General features: G+C 41.9%; 1 protein-coding gene across 1 annotated transcript in view; it reads left to right on the top strand.

The window, feature by feature from the left end:
* Positions 1-13,824: 13,824 nt before the first annotated feature.
* LOC124555793 (U-scoloptoxin(01)-Er1a-like) overlaps positions 13,825-16,404 on the top strand; it is a 98,614-nt gene continuing 96,034 nt past the window's right edge. Inside the window, exon 1 of the mRNA XM_047129854.1 lies at positions 13,825-13,907. Coding sequence (XP_046985810.1) covers positions 13,874-13,907 — 34 coding nt within the window. The 5' untranslated portion in view covers positions 13,825-13,873. The remainder of the gene's footprint in view (positions 13,908-16,404) is intronic.

Raw genomic sequence — 16,404 nt, 5'->3', positions numbered from 1 at the left:
ACGCCGGAAGCGGCTACAAGGGTAGCGGAGTACGTGTGGAGTGCACATGTAGGTTTTTTAGGTTAGAGAATTCCCTCCCTAGGCCCGATAAGACGCCTCCTGAGACGCGCCAAGGTTGGAGTAGGCAAAATGCAACAGGGAACAATATTAATGTGCTAATAGTAAACTGCAGGAGCGTCTATAGAAAGGTCCCAGAACTGCTCTCATTAATAAACGGTCACAATGCCCATATAGTACTAGGGACAGAAAGTTGGCTGAAACCAGACGCAAACAGTAATGACATCCTAAACTCAGATTGGAATGTATACCACAGAGACAGGCTGGACAGTGAAGGGGGAGGCGTGTTTATAGCGATAAGAAGTGCAATAGTATCGAAGGAAATTGACGGAAATTCGAAATGTGAAATAATTTGGGTGAAGGTCACGGTTAAAGCAGGCTCAGACATGGTAATTGGATGTCTCTATAGGCCCCCTGGCTCAGCAGCTGTTGTGGCTAAGCACCTGAAGGATAATTTGAAAAATATTTCGAGTAGATTTCCCCACCATGTTATAGTTCTGGGTGGAGATTTTAATTTGCCGGATATAAACTAGGAGATTCAAACGTTCATATCGGGTGGCAGAGACAAAGAATCCAGTGAAATTTTTGTAACTCCATTATCTGAAAACTGCCTTGAGCAGTTAAACAGGGAACCGACTCGTGGCGATGACATATTAGACCTTCTGGTGACAAACAGACCCGAACTATTTGAAACAGTTAACGCAGAACAGGGAATCAGCGATCATAAAGCGGTTACTGCATCGATGATTTCAGCCGTAAATAGAAATATTTAAAAAAAGTAGCAAGATTTTTCTGTTTAGCAAAAGCGACAAAAAGCAGATTACAGACTACCTGACGGCTCAACCCAGAAGTTTCGTCTCAAGTACAGATAGTGTTGAAGATCAGTGGACAAAGTTCAAAACCATCGTACAATATGCGTTAGATGAGTATGTGCCAAGCAAGATCGTAAGAGATGGAAAAGAGCCACCGTGGTACAACAACCGAGATAGAAAACTGCTGCGGAAGCAAAGGGCACTTCACAGCAAACATGAACATAGCCAAAGCCTTGCAGACAAACAAAAATTACGTGAAGCGAAATGTAGTGTGAGGAGGGCTATGCGAGAAGCGTTCAGTGAATTCGAAAGTAAAGTTTTATGTACTGACTTGGCAGAAAATCCTAAGATATTTGGGTCTTACATCAAAGCGGGAGGTGGATCAAAACAAAATGTCCAGAAACTCTGTGACCAAAATGGTACTGAAACAGAGGATGACAGACTAAAGGCCGAAATACTAAATGTCTTTTTCCAAAGCTGTTTCACAGAGGAAGACTGCGCTGCAGTTCCTTCTCTATGTTGTCGCACAGATGACAAAATGGTAGATATCGAAATAGACGACAGAGGGATAGAGAACAATTAAAATCGCTCAAAAGAGGAAAGGCCGCTGGACCTGATGGGATACCAGTTCGATTTTACACAGAGTACGTGAAGGAACTTGCCTCCCTTCTTGCAGCGGTGTACCGTAGGTCTCTAGAAGAGCGTAGCGTTCCAAAGGATTGGAAAAGGGCACAGGTTATCCCCGTTTTCAAGAAGGGACGTCGAACAGATGTGCAGAACTAAAGACCTATATCTCTAACGTCGATCAGTTGTAGAATTTTGGAACACGTATTATGTTCGAGTATAATGACTTTTCTGGAGACTAGAAATCTACTCTGTAGGAATCAGCATGGGTTTCGAAAAAGACGGTCGTGTGAAACCCAGCTCGCGCTATTCGTCCACGAGACTCAGAGGGCCATAGACACGGGTTCCCAGGTAGATGCCGTGTTTCTTGACTTCCGCAAGGCGTTCGATACAGTTCCCCATAGTCGTTTAATGAACAAACAGCATATGGACTATCAGACCAATTGTGTGATTGGATTGAAGAGTTCCTAGATAACAGAACACAGGATGTTATTTTCAATGGAGAGAAGTCTTCCGAAGTAAGAGTAAGTTCAGGAGTGCCGCAGGGGAGTGTCATAGGGCCGTTTCTATTCACAATATACATAAATGACCTTGTGGGTGACATCGTAAGTTCACTGAGGCTTTTTGCAGATGATGCTGTGGTTTATCGAGAGGTTGTAACAATGGAAAATTGTACTGAAATGCAGGAGGATCTGCAGCGAATTGACGCATGGTGCAGGGAATGGCAATTGAATCTCAATGTAGACAAGTGTAATGTGCTGCGAATACATAGAAAGAAAGATCCCTTATCATTTAGCTACAAAATAGCAGGTCAGCAACTTGAAGCAGTTAATTCTATAAATTATCTGGGAGTACGCATTAGGAGTGATTTAAAATGCAATGATCATATAAAGTTGATCGTCGGTAAAGCAGATGCCAGACTGAGATTCATTGGAAGAATCCTAAGGAAATGCATTCCGAAAACAGAGGAAGTAGGTTACAGTACGCTTATTCGCCCACTGCTTGAATACTGCTCGGCAGTGTGGGATCCGTACCAGATAGGGTTGATAGATCAGATAGGGAAGATCCAACGGAGAGCAGCGCGCTTCGTTACAGGATCATTTAGCAATCGCGAAAGCGTTACGGAGATGATAAATTCCAGTGGATGACTCTGCAGGAGAGACGCTCAGTAGCTCGGTACGGGCTTTTGTTAAAGCTTCGAGAACATACCTTCACCGAAGAGTCAAGCAGTATATTGATCCCTCCTACATATATCTCGCGAGGAGACCATGAGGATAAAATCAGAGAGATTAGAGCCCACACAGAAGCATACCGACAATCCTTCTTTCCACGAACAATACGAGATTGGAATAGAAGGAGAACCGATAGAGGTACTCAAGGCTCCCTCCGCCACACACCGTCAGGTGGCTTGCTGAGTATGGATGTAGATGAAGATGTAGATGTAGATAGATGTAAGCTACGTAAGGGGCCAATGCTGTACAGCACGCTTTAAAACCCGAATTGGGATACATCCGCACCTGGTGATTTGTTTTCAACTCCTTCAGTCGTTCCTCTACGCTATGGATGCTTATTAATATGTCGTCCATACGACAGAGTGTTCGATGGTCAAACGACGGTATGTTTGTTCAGTTCTCTTGCGAGAATGATTTCATGAATGTGAAATTTAAAACTTCGGCATTTGTTTTTGCTGTCTTCAACTGCAAGACCAGACTAGTCTACAAGTGACTGGATGGAGGCCTTAGATACCCTTAGTGATTTTACATAGGACCATAATTTTATCGGGTTCTCTGCCAGATCTTTTGGTAAGGTATGACGGTGGTAGTAGTTACATGTTTCGAGCGTAGATCTTTTCACAGACGCACGAATCACTAATAATCTTTGCTTGTCGTCATTTGCGCTTTCTCTTTTGAACCGAGAGTGCACCAGCCTCGGCTTTCTCAGCATTTTCCAAATCTCTTTACTACACTGAAGTGCCAAATAAACTGATATAGGCATGCTTATTCAAATATAGAGATATGTAAACAGGCAGAATACTCCGACGCCTATACAAGAGTCTTGGCGCAGTTGTTAGATCAGTTACTGCTGCTACAATGGCAGGTTATCAAGATTTAAGTGAGTTTGAACGTTGTGTTACAATCGGCGTTCGAGTGATGGGACACAGCATTTCCGAGTTAGCGATGAAGTGGGGAGTGTACCGTGAATATCAGGAATCCGATGAAACATCAACTCTCCGACATCGCTGAGCCGAAGAAAGATCCTGCAAGAACGGGACCAACGACGACTGAAGAGAATCGTTCAGGGTGACAGAAGTGCAAGGCTTCCGCAAATTGCTGCAGATTTCAATGCTGGGCCATCAACAAGTGTCCGTGCGAAGAATTCAACGAACTATCATCGATATGGGCTTTCGGAGCCGAAGGACCACTCGTGTATCCCTGATGACTGCACGACACAAAGCTTTAAGCCTCGCCAGGGCCCGTCAACACTGACATTGGAATGTTGATGACTGGAAACGTGTTGCATGGTCGGATGAGTCTCGTTTCAAATTGTATAGAGCGGATGTATGTGTACGGATATAGAGATAACATCACGAATCCATGAACCCTGCATGTCAGCAGGATTGGATTGTTTTTGGGGAAGGAAACCAGACAGCGAGGTCATCGGTCTCATCCCATTAGGGAAGGACGGGGAAGGAAGTCGGCCGTGCCCTTTCAAAGAAACCATCCCGGCATTTGCCTGGAGCGATTTAGGGAAATCACGGAAAACCTAAATCAGGATGGCCGGACGCGGGATTGAACCGTCGTCCTCCCGAATGTGAGTCCAGTGTTTAACCACTGCGCCACCTCGCTCGGTGTCAGCAGGGGACTGTTCAAGCTAGTGGAGGCTCTGTAATGGTGTGAGACGTGTGCAGTTGGCGTGATATGGGACCCCTAATATGCCTAGATGCGACTCTGACAGGTGACACGTACATAAGCATCTTTTCTGATCACCTGCATCCATTCATGTCCATTGTGCATTCCGAAGGACTTGAGCAATTCCAGCAGGACTATGCGACATCCCACACGTCCAGAATTGCTGCAGAGTGACGCCAGGAACGCTGTTCTAACTTTAAACAGTTCGGCTGGCCACCGAACTATGAACGTTATTGAGCATATCTGGGATGCCTTGCAATGTGCTGTTCAGAAGAGATCTCCACCCTGCAGGATACATGATGTCAATTCCTTCCAACACTACTTCAGACATTATTCGAGTCCATTCTACGTCGTTTTGCGGTACTTCTGCGTGCTCGCGGCGGCTCTACACAATATTAGGCAGGTGTACCAGTTTCTCTGGCTCTTCAGTGTAAATCATGGTCTGTCTTTTTTATCCTTAATCTACTTACTAGGCACATAATTCTCCAGACCATGATTTAAAATCTGCTTAGACTCTGTGCATAATTTCTCTACGTCCATTTTACTGGAACTAAGTGATGTCAGTTCACGGCCTAAATGAGATGCTGACAACTGCTTATGTGCTCTTTCTAGCAGAAATACTCTCCTAGCCTTCTTAACTGACTTATTAACTTTCGTAACCCTAGTTGCTATAATGACACCATGATCCTTAATCCCCATTTCTATACCGACGTTGTCGATAAGATCCGGCCTATTTGTAGCTACGAGGTCTAAGATATTGTCATTGAGTGTGGGCTGCCGAGCTAATTACTCACGACAGTTTTCAGAAAACGTATTCAGAAGTAAATCGCATGACTGTCTTTCTTTAGCCCCGCAATGCATTCATAGACATTCCAGTCTATACTCGGTAGGTTAAAGTCGCCTCCAACTAGTAATGCATGATCTGGTTATTTATGTGATACTGACCATAGACTTTTCTGAACGACTCTAGAATTATCACAGCAGAATGGGGTGGCCGCTAAAAATATCCAACAATTATCTGTGTTCAACATAGACCTGTTATACTCAACCAGATAACTTCACTGTCACACTGAACTTCGACCTCAATGGAGTAAATATTTTGTCAACTGCAATTAACATTCCTCCTCCTATGGCCTCTAATCTGTCTCCCCAATATACGTTTCATGGCTCGCTAAGTATCTCAGAGCTTTCCACTTCGGGCTTCAGCCAGCTCTCAGTCCCGAGAATAATTTGAGCTCGAGGATTTTCCTGGAGGGCAGTAAATTCTGAAACATTTTTTTACGAATACTTCGATAGTTCACTGATAAAATTTTGACCGTCGAAGTGTCTTTCCTTTGAACGCGGTCTGACCTCCCTTGCTCCGTATCGACTGGTGAGTATTCATCAGAGTACCCTAAACTGCCGCCCAGCCTAAGAAACCTTCATGGGCACCCCACATGTTCTCTACCCGAGTAGCTGCTTCCTTTATGTAGTGCACCCCTGCCTTATCAAAGGGAATGCTACAAGTCCCCAACCGATAGCGCGGGTCTAGAAATCTGCTGCCAAGACCGTCACAGAGTCAAAGAATCCTTTGGTTGAGAGCCTCCACTGGTCTCAAAACCACAGAACCTCGATAAACTCTGGGAATAATGTTGCAGATTGTGAGCTGTGCTTCCGCGTGAGGCCAGTTACCTTCACAACTTCCGCCCGCCACCTGTATGAACTGAGGATGGCCTCAGAACCCATGTGACAGGCGTCGTTGGTGCCGACGAGAGCAACAACTTGCAGGTCCTTCGCCCCACACGCTCAATAGCCGCAGGCGAGGCCGCCTCCGCATCTCGGATGAGGACCCCAGCAGACATACTGATTGTACACTGACTTTCTTTCCAGCCATGAACTCTATCTACCTAAGGGGCTCCATAACGCGCCTAACGTTGGAGTTCCCGACAAGTAGTGAACCCCTTCCCCTGTGTGCCTGCTCGGACCCTGCTGAAGGAGTGGCCACCTGTCCACTCACAGGGTGAACGGGCGAGACCAGTCAACCAGTCACACATCGGCTCTTCGCCTCGAGCGACACTAACACCTTATCATCCGCCACTCACTCTGCTGTGAGGGTTGACCCACTGCATCGGGTACACTAAGATATGCCTCGGTAACAGAGCCCATGAGCGAAACAAACGACATCTGTGGTGTCCCACGCGACACGCCACATTCTCCGCCACCGCTACCCCCTGGGGCAACGTTCAGGTGTTCGCGAAATGCGGCCAGCTCCTTCTGCGTCCACACATAGCATGCACACATCCTAACCATCCTAGCAAGACTAACGGAAGGAGTAAAGTGTAAAAGCAGACAGAATCCTAGAAGTGCGACTTGCCGCTCTTCTGATGTGTCACCAACGGACGCTGATGTCTCAATGAGCTATGTACCTGGCTTTTTCATAAGAAATGAAAACTGCGCTAAAACTGCCCGAATTTACACTTAGAAAATGCGAGATTACCCCTCTTAAACGGAAACACGCGCCAAATTTAGTAAATATGCTACGAGGAAAAGACAGGAAAACATAAACACTTAGCTTGCCACTCTGTAGATCTCTGTCAGCCGAGAGTTTGAGCCTCACTGACTGGCTTACTTAACGAAGGGACGCTTGTCTTCCAAACAAAATAAATGAGCAGCCACTGCGCTACAGACTGAATGATTTTACTCTTACAAAACCGTGAGATTAAACCTCTTGAACAGAAAAACACATAAGAAATTTAATAACTACACTACGAGAAAAAGACAGGAAAAAGTAAACACTTTACTTGAAGCTCTGTAGATCTGTATCAGCCGAGAGCTGGAGCCGCACCCTAAATTCCCTTCAGTCTCTTGCTTGGTCTGAGACAGTCACAGAAAACTGCAAACTAATACTGTTCACTTTCATCTCTTTATGTTAACATGTCCTTCAAAATTTTAAGCCTTAGTCTTACAGTACAACAAGCTGTCACACTGATTAAGGCGCTGGATTTCCTTTCACTAGCACTGCTCTTATCGAATCAACTATCTAGGCACGACTCAGCACATTTATCCATCTTTCCAAAGTCCACAGAAATGCTTTTGCATACGACGCTCAGCTAACACTTCTAGTGGAAAGGGTATAACGGGCAAATGGCTTAACAACAAACTGGGGGTGGTTTCCAGAATTAATCTGCCAGTCTGCGGTGGAGTACGAGTTGCTGAGTGACTCCAGGCGAAACTAGAACTGACTGCATATGAAACCTCAATCTTTGTTTTTCGCGGTCAATAACCTTATCGACACAGTTATCCTGCCATTTGACTTCCATTGCTTGATAATGGCCTCCTGTAGATTTCTCCACGCAGTACGGCCTTTAGCAATACCTAGGCATGTTGCTCCTGAATTTTTTTAATGTCAGCTACCCTTCTTCCACAAAACTGTCGTCTCCATCTTTTCTCATCTCTCTGAACCCAGAAAAGAGCAGACTTGGTCTATCTGCCATTCATACACCTCCTTACACACCACCTGATCAAAAGTATTCGGACACCTATTAGTGGATATTAATATGAGGTGTATTCACCTTTCGCCATAATGATTCCTTGAACTCTGCTGGAGACACTTTCAATGAGGTTTATGAATGTCTGTGGACTAATGGTAGTCAGTTATTCCTCAACATCCGAAATCAGGGCAGGTAGTGACGTTGGACGCTGGAGTGTAGAGCGATGTCAGTATTCTAGCTCATCCCAAAGCTCTTCAACTGGGTTCACTTCGGGAATCCCTGCAGGCCAGACTACTTCAGGACTGTTACTGTCCACTCGTCGTCTGTGCGCAGACGGAATACTGTAAAAGTTGTTCATATCCTCCTGAATGTATCGTTTTCTTAATAGCAGTAGGTGGACCACATATTAACCACGAGAAATAAAGCATTTGTTTGTTTTCCTGTCTCTCCTCGCAATTCACTACTGCATATCTCCACTGCTCGCTGAGAAATCATGATTTCTTAAGTGATATTCAGATAAAAATTGATTTCTCATTGCCATACATCAAAACTGGTGTTACCAATTAATTGTAAACTTTTCTTTGCAGACATATCGAAGATCTTGTTTTGAGAAATCTATTTCTTATACCAAAAGCAATCCTGCCCATATTTTCCCTCTTGATTATTTATATTTCTGCCTGTCCGGTCGGTCTGCATCTGTCCTGAACTCTGTACTTCATTAACAGAGTGTTAATTTGTTTTATTACCTTATCAAAATTGGTGACTACGAAACAGACGACGTAAATGAATTTTGCTACCTGAACGTTAAATAACACAAAATAGACTAAGGAAGGGGGACATAAAAAGCAGACTAACACAGGCAAAGAGGGAATTTGGAGATAAAACAAGCCTCCGATGACAAACATTGACCTAATTTGAGGAGGACATTTATGAGAGTCTACGTTTGGAGCACAGTGTTGTGCGGAAGTGACTTATGGGCTGTGGGAAACCGAAAAAGAAGACAACCAAATCGTTTGACAAGTGTTGCTGCAAAAGACTATTGTAAATTAGGTAGACTCACAAGATAAGAAATAAAGAGGTTCTCCGCAGAATCGTAGGATGAAGGAATATTTGGAAAACACTGATAAGAAAAAGTGGCAAGACAATAGTACACGTGTTAAAACGTTAGGAAATAACGTGCGTGGCATTAGAGTTAACTGTAGAGGGTAAAAGCTGTATGGGAAGAGAGAGGCTGGAATATATCCAACATATAACAGAGTACGTTGGGTGCTACTCTGCAATGAAGATGTTTGCACACAAGAGGAAGTCGTGACAGGCGGCGACAAACCAGCCAGACATTTGGTCAAACAAAACAAAAAAAAATCGATGTGTGTATTTTATATAATTTTAGTTTCACTGCAGTTGATTTTCATGCATATTTTTAAACTTGCCTTATGAATTTCTTCCACTCGCAGTTGAAGTCCATCTGCACTAGAAATCAGTGAAGAGCATTTCTGAGGGTTGTTTCACAGATCTCATTTTAAGCCATTGCTGCTTCACTGATTTCATTCCCTTTACCTCCATTCGTTACATGTCCGTGAAATGAATTCAAGTGAGTGAGTCATGAATTGAAGATACAGGTTTTAAGACTGACCGTCCACTTTTTGCGTTCTATTATGAAATAGTTCGCATTCGTATTTTAAACTACAGTTTTAGTTTAATCAGATTTTTTTATGGCGCCTTTCATAGATGCTCTCTCGTATAGTTCTTTAACAAACAAGGCAAGTATTCCAGCTCAAACGACTAAAAATGATTTTAAAATTCGGAGTGCAAATTTGGAGTTTAAATTAAGTGATTAAAACACCACGGAATGGAAATATATGCACACTTGACAAGGACAACATATCGACATACCATACAACAAGCCGTGTATCTTTTCTACAATACTCCAGTATCAGAAGCAAGAGTGGTCACATCACCCAGATCGTTGACAAGAGCTGTTGCATTCCGCTGTGCTTTAAGCACTTCATTGAAATTCCGCATTTGAACAGCGTTAGCGAATATTGGAAGAATGTATTACAGAACAAAAGCTTCTATTTTGTGAAATATGATTCTGTAAGTATTCCACGTGTTAACATATTTTGGTTCCAGGAGTTGTTTAATTGTTTGGCAAATAACATATTATTTTCAAGTGGTATGCAATATTGTTTCTTCAAATAGTTGTGCTTCAGCAGTATTTAGGATTTTTAATCTTCAAACATCGATTGTACACAAATTGTGTTCCAGGTAAATGATTTTGTTGGGTACTAGAGCGGTAACATAATCATATTTTAAAATCATTATAATACGGGTCCAGCCTCTCCAGCTGAGGAACTTCCCTTGTAAGATGTGTATTCTGAGATAGTTTAGAATAAATATAACGAAATTGTGAGATACAAAGGGCTCTCTTCCCTGCAACATGCGTGGAGCTCTGCTTCATGTGGTTCAAATGGCTCTGAGCACTATGGGACTTAACATCTATGGTCATCAGTCCCCTAGAACCTAGAACTACTTAAACCTAACTAACCTAAGGACATCACACAACACCCAGCCATCACGAGGCAGAGAAAATCCCTGACCCCGCCGGGAATCGAACCCGGGAACCCGGGCGTGGGAAGCGAGAACGCTACCGCACGACCACGAGATGCGGGCGCTTCATGTGGTGCTCAATGACCATAGTAAACGGGTAGAAGTGATTAAGGAAATTGTATTGGAAATAAAAATTTGTAGAGAACGGCTAGTAATGCAACAAGATTTCCTACAGCATTTGTACGTTGAGATTCATATGTAAAACAACCACGCAATATGAAAAGAATATGAAGAAAATTCTTGTTGAAATTAAATATTTTTGGAGCTACTGAATTCCAAATAACTTTGATTGAAAACTCGTTTTCCTCGTATATGATGTTCTCTATTCGTAACTACACTTTCCATGTAGCTAATATCAACATTACCGAGCACACATCACCAAAAATAATCACGTATATTGCTTCTTTAAGTTCAGGTATTGTTATACGTGCGGTAGACGTAATAACTGACTGCACTTCCACTTCTATTAGGGTGTAGCGGGCGATAAAAAACCCCAAATTATCATTTTATTGTTGCACAAAGGTCAAAGAAGATTGTCAGAGACATGTGCGCTATAATAAACACAGGAGATTTGCGAACATGTAGGAAATATATGGTGTGTGATGACTGCAAATTCACAAATACAGATTATTATTAGAAAACACAAAACAGTTGTGTTACAGAAGTAGGTAACTATTACACATGCACCCCCGAATCATCATGACCAACCGAACACTTCGCTTTTGTTTCAGTTAGACGTCAGCTATGTAAAGAAATCGTAATCTCACGGTAGTGTGACTGTATGTACAAAATCGAAAGCAAAAAATCCAGACTATTTTGTGGCATTCCTCAAATTTCACAAGATTTATTTCGAGGAAACAGAGTGTACAACATTAAAATGTAGAATTAGGTCTGGTTTACTAAATCCAGCTGCAAATTATGAGAGTCATTAGGAAATTTTACAGAAATCTTACTGGAAATAGTTGAACGTGTGTTCTAAGAATTTCACCGGAGCACTCTGGCACCTATACAAACTTTGGTGCACGATTGTGTGTGTGTGTGTGTGTGTAGAGACCTTTGCTATATCGCCAGAGTTCCAGATTAATGAGAACATTACCTAAGGCGGCAAATGTCGAAGGTAGTTGCGCTCGCAGTGGCAGCTGCAACTGCTGATGCTGAGATTGAATGCGTGTACATGTGTGGGACGTAACACATTAGTTGTCACTCAGCTCTACGTGCGAAAGATCTGTTTATGACGGAGTTGAAAACAACATTACCCTTTCATACCACAACGTATACTAAAGAATCCTAAGTCGAATACCAATGGGAGAGGACAAGTTCTTTTATGAGTTGATCTGCGCTAAGTATTCAACCTTTTACTCACCTGTAGTTGAGACTGATTAATCACCTATCAGTTTCTATTATGTTAATAGAGTACCCCTCACTGAAAGCAGTCCGGGTCACTGATATGACATGTGAGGAGCCCTGACGGCTGTCGTGAAATTACTTTGCTACTGCAAGATGCAATCATGTTGGCAGACGTGAGTAATTGTGTCGATCTTGTGTTGTAAATGGTCCCGCTGGTTTGGCTGCGAGGAAAAAAAAAAGTGGTGGTACCGGCAGTGCCACATTACTCCGTGTGACATCTTGACATAGACGCAATCGCGCTAAGTATCATTTTCCAGCACATGTTTAGATCTAGTACGACCACTTTCTAGTCTGCAATTTACATTTGCAAAATCGAATAAAACTTTAACCCTATTTCATCAAATCAGCAGACCGGTCGTGACCTGACTGCTACCATAAGTCGGCACCATCAGTTTAATTACTTATACTAATACACAGTTACAGTCCTGGATATGGATCAGTCTCCGGCCAGCTATTGAAAGAAAGTAATTTGTCCAAGAGTACTGATACCTGCACAGCTTCTAAAGTTAGGAAGTTCAGTAGTGGAACAGGTACAGGTCGCAGTGCCAACATATGATACCTTCAGCCGGAAATTCGGTGTGTGCTAAAGCCATCTACTACAATTACAGGAATTTTGAGTTACTATCTTTTCTCTAAAGCTTATTCTAAAGAATGTCGCCTGTTATTTGAAGTCAGAAATTTATTTCGAAGATATATTGAGCCGTGAGAATAGAAACATGTCATAAAATAAAATAATGGGAGGCTGTCCAAAAGCATGAAGTCCCTGATTCTGAGTAAGTCGTACATCAGTTAATCAGTAATATCACAGAGACCATTCACTTTCGTTGATGAGTTCAGTGTCCTCTCGCAGATATTTAAAGTTTTTGTTCATAAACCTTTTGTACATTGCAATAGTCTGGTAAATACGTGTCTACTGTCTTATAACAGTACCCTGTTGCATATCATTTGATAATTTTCCAGTTTCACTCTTAAATTATGAGAGGGACCTCCACTGAAAGCACCAGGTTGTTCCCCAGGAGCTTACATTCACATTTCAGTTAAAATACAAATTCCTTTTATCACGGTGCATTCGTAACGTACAGATATTTACCTTTATGCTTCTCTAATTTTTAAAGTGTTCTTCGAAAGCTGTGATGAAAATGTAGCAAAAACTTTAAACTTTATACAGGGGACATTATGGCCACACTATCGTGACATTTAAAAATAATTCACGCAAAATAATTAGCATGTTATGCTGTTCGAGGACACGACGTCGTAACTATCTGGACTAAAATAGTGTAGCTCAACAAATTCTCTGCATAAAATAATGAAATTTTATTCTAATTTACTCTATATGACGTTAAGCGTTATTTGGAAATATATACGAGTCACTCCCATTAATTTACATTAGTATTGAGAATTATTCCTGTGTTGCCTCAGATACACAATAATTTATCATTGTACATACGGCAACCATAGCAGAAGAGTTGAAACTACACTATGTAGATCAAGAAATAACTATGACGCATTCATCAAACAATGAAACATATTTTCCATGTCGATTAACATATTAAGCAACTATTACACTCCTCGGATAGCGAACACCGTATTTCAGTGAAGACTGGAACAGGTAAGTAATTTTTTCACTCTAGACTTGTTTGTCGAGTACGCTCCACTTACCTACATTTCATTTAAAAATGCTGGCTTTAATGTGGGGGAGCGGGAACGCGTCCTTGAAGGTCAAGAAACGGCAAGTTTTCTCTATACTGCTATTTTTGTAAGCGTAGCGAATGAAAATGCACGAAGGTTCCCATCGGCAGAAAGCGTGGGGGCGGGGTGGGGTGGTGGCGCTCTCTCTCGGCCGCCGTCTCTCTCTCCGAGGCTCAGCTTGCCCCAAATATGCGGGAACCGCTCGAAATACTAGCTCCCTCCACCTCTTCGGCCTGGTCCGTAGTCAGCTTCTGGGACTGGACACTGGCTAACGTTGCAGTGCGCGCCTGACACCAACATGAACTCCGTCTTGCTCCTCGCTCTTCTCCTAGGTGAGTACCCGGCGCGTTGTCGGCGTTCCAGCACCGCGCCTTGTCTTCTGCTGGCTCATGCTCTCGATTAACGAAATAACTAACTTCTTTCTATCGTAATTTTGAATTTCCTCAAGAAATACGCAAGGAACGAGACTACAAAAAGAGGAGAATGTAATGCTATTTTGTCGAAAACAGACATGGTGAGGCTTTGGATGCACACGAATACAGGTTAATTCTCACAAAAACGTAAACACGGCAGTTACACATTGCGAATAACGCTATTTACTAAAATCAGTAGTAAACAGCAATCATACACCTTTAACAAACTAAATTATTAACAGTGTCTGGCTGCTACTTTTACTGTTTTTTTTTTTTTTTTTGTAAGAATTAACTTGGAAAAAGTAATTATGAATTGGAATATCTATACAGTTCTCTGCAGCAATCCTTTGAAGCGTGCTTCGAGTTAATGGCTTAATCTGTAGTGAGAATACTCTGTATATCGTATTGCGGCCGAGACTTCTTCTCAAGGAAGTTGTTACTCTTTGGAACCCTTTACACCGTGTAAATGGGGTACATAGTTCACACGTGACAGAATTTTCGTTAAGTAAGAGATAACACTCGGTAGTTTTCTACTCGTCTACAGCAGTTTAGGAATATGTTATTGCCGGCCGAAGTAGCCGTGCGGTTAAAGGCGCTGCAGTCTGGAACCGCAAGACCGCTACGGTCGCAGGTTCGAATCCTGCCTCGGGCATGGATATTTGTGATGTCCTTAGGTTAGTTAGGTTTAACTAGTTCTAAGTTCTAGGGGACTAATGACCTCAGCAGTTGAGTCCCATAGTGCTCAGAGCCATTTGAACCATTTGAATATGTTATTGTACAGTGTAAACACTATTCTAACTTTGCATATAACGGCTGTATGCATGGCAAGGTTTCGGACATCCGTTTCAGCAGGAGCTTAGTTTGGTTTAGATAACTGTAAAATTTTTATATGATATGTAAGTTTTGGATCGAAGTTAAACTCTCTTACCACGTTACCAGCTTTATAGGCTTTTACCTATTAATTTAATTCTGATAGCTATAAATTAAGACACTATATGAAATCATTTGACTGCTGTTTGGTGCCAAGAAAATCTAAGAACAGTACAGATGAAACAACCATTTTCATTGGTTTCTGTGTAACGTTTTACTGTCATAAAAATGTGGTCCTTCATGACGTCTCTGCATTGCCTTGAAGGCATAGTAGTCGCCAATGCATTTAAGTTCAGAGATTCATAGTTTTGTGAAACTGACTGAACCAAGACTAATAATGGCCGGTTTAACGATATGAGTCATTCCTAAACTGCTAATTACTTGTAACTTGCTTCTAGAAAATATATTATAATTTTATTACTTCATTGCACTTAAATGATGGAAAGATTGAAAGATGAACTTTTTGATTCATGAGAGGCGTATTTAATCTACAAAAGAGCATTAGAAAGATGTCCAACAATCTTCAGCGGTAGACTCTAGCGATAACTCTTCAAGATGAGATGTACCAGAAATATTAACAACAGGCGCGGTGAAATGCTAAAGAAAGATGTTCATAATGAGAAGTGTATTTCACAGGCCAAAGGCGATTTTCAAACTGAAGTATGGTAACAATTTGCCTCTACCTAATTGTGCCCCTTTCTTAATACTAATAAACATACAAGTGTGTCTCTGAAAAGCCTGCGCAACTTAATTTTTAGCTGCGCTCTTGTGAACGCTTATATAATCTTTGAAGAACTTTAAAACAAAATTAGTTATTGTTTTACTCAGAAACGAAGAGACTTAAGAAAGCCAATAGAAACCAACAACAGCATATTATCTGCAAATAAAAGATAAGAATTCAGTGCTTGAGACGTTCGACTCATGTCCAGGCGACTCATGTCCATGGCGTTCGAGCCTCATCTGGCCATTCTGATTTAGGTTTTATGCGAAGTTCCTAAATCACAAGAACAGGAAGGGTGAGACGTTTCCTTAATCAAACCACTACTGCTTTCTTCTCCGTTTTCCCCCAATCGTAATGACCTTGCCATCAGGAAGATGTTAAACTCTGAAAATAAAATAAGGCAAATAATGATATAAATCACAAATCTGATATCATGTGGAAAATGAATTTTGAAAAACTGTCATCGCAGTGGGCTATATGCACCTCTCGTTCGATTTCACATCTGACAGACGAGACTTTATTAAGATGTAAGAAGCAATTAGTCATTATGTTGTTGAATCAGTGACCGAAAAAATCGTCTACAGAGCTTTCTGGCAACAGAAAAAGTCCAAACTTGACAGGCTGGAGCGTCTTCCTTGGAACAACGTACAAAGAACTGACTAAAATTCATCTCATATAATTAATGTTTGTAAATGTACTGTATTTATAAAAGAAGAGAACTAAAATGTTAATGTGTAAATAACATACTTCAAATACATTGAAGAATGAAGACTGTCCACTTTTCGAAAAAGTTTGTCGGAGATAGCCTATAATCAATTTTGACAG

Source organism: Schistocerca americana, chromosome X (assembly GCF_021461395.2).
Source record: "Schistocerca americana isolate TAMUIC-IGC-003095 chromosome X, iqSchAmer2.1, whole genome shotgun sequence".
In the NCBI taxonomy this organism is placed as follows: Eukaryota; Metazoa; Arthropoda; class Insecta; order Orthoptera; family Acrididae; genus Schistocerca; species Schistocerca americana.
This window is presented reverse-complemented; position numbering and strand designations above follow the sequence as displayed.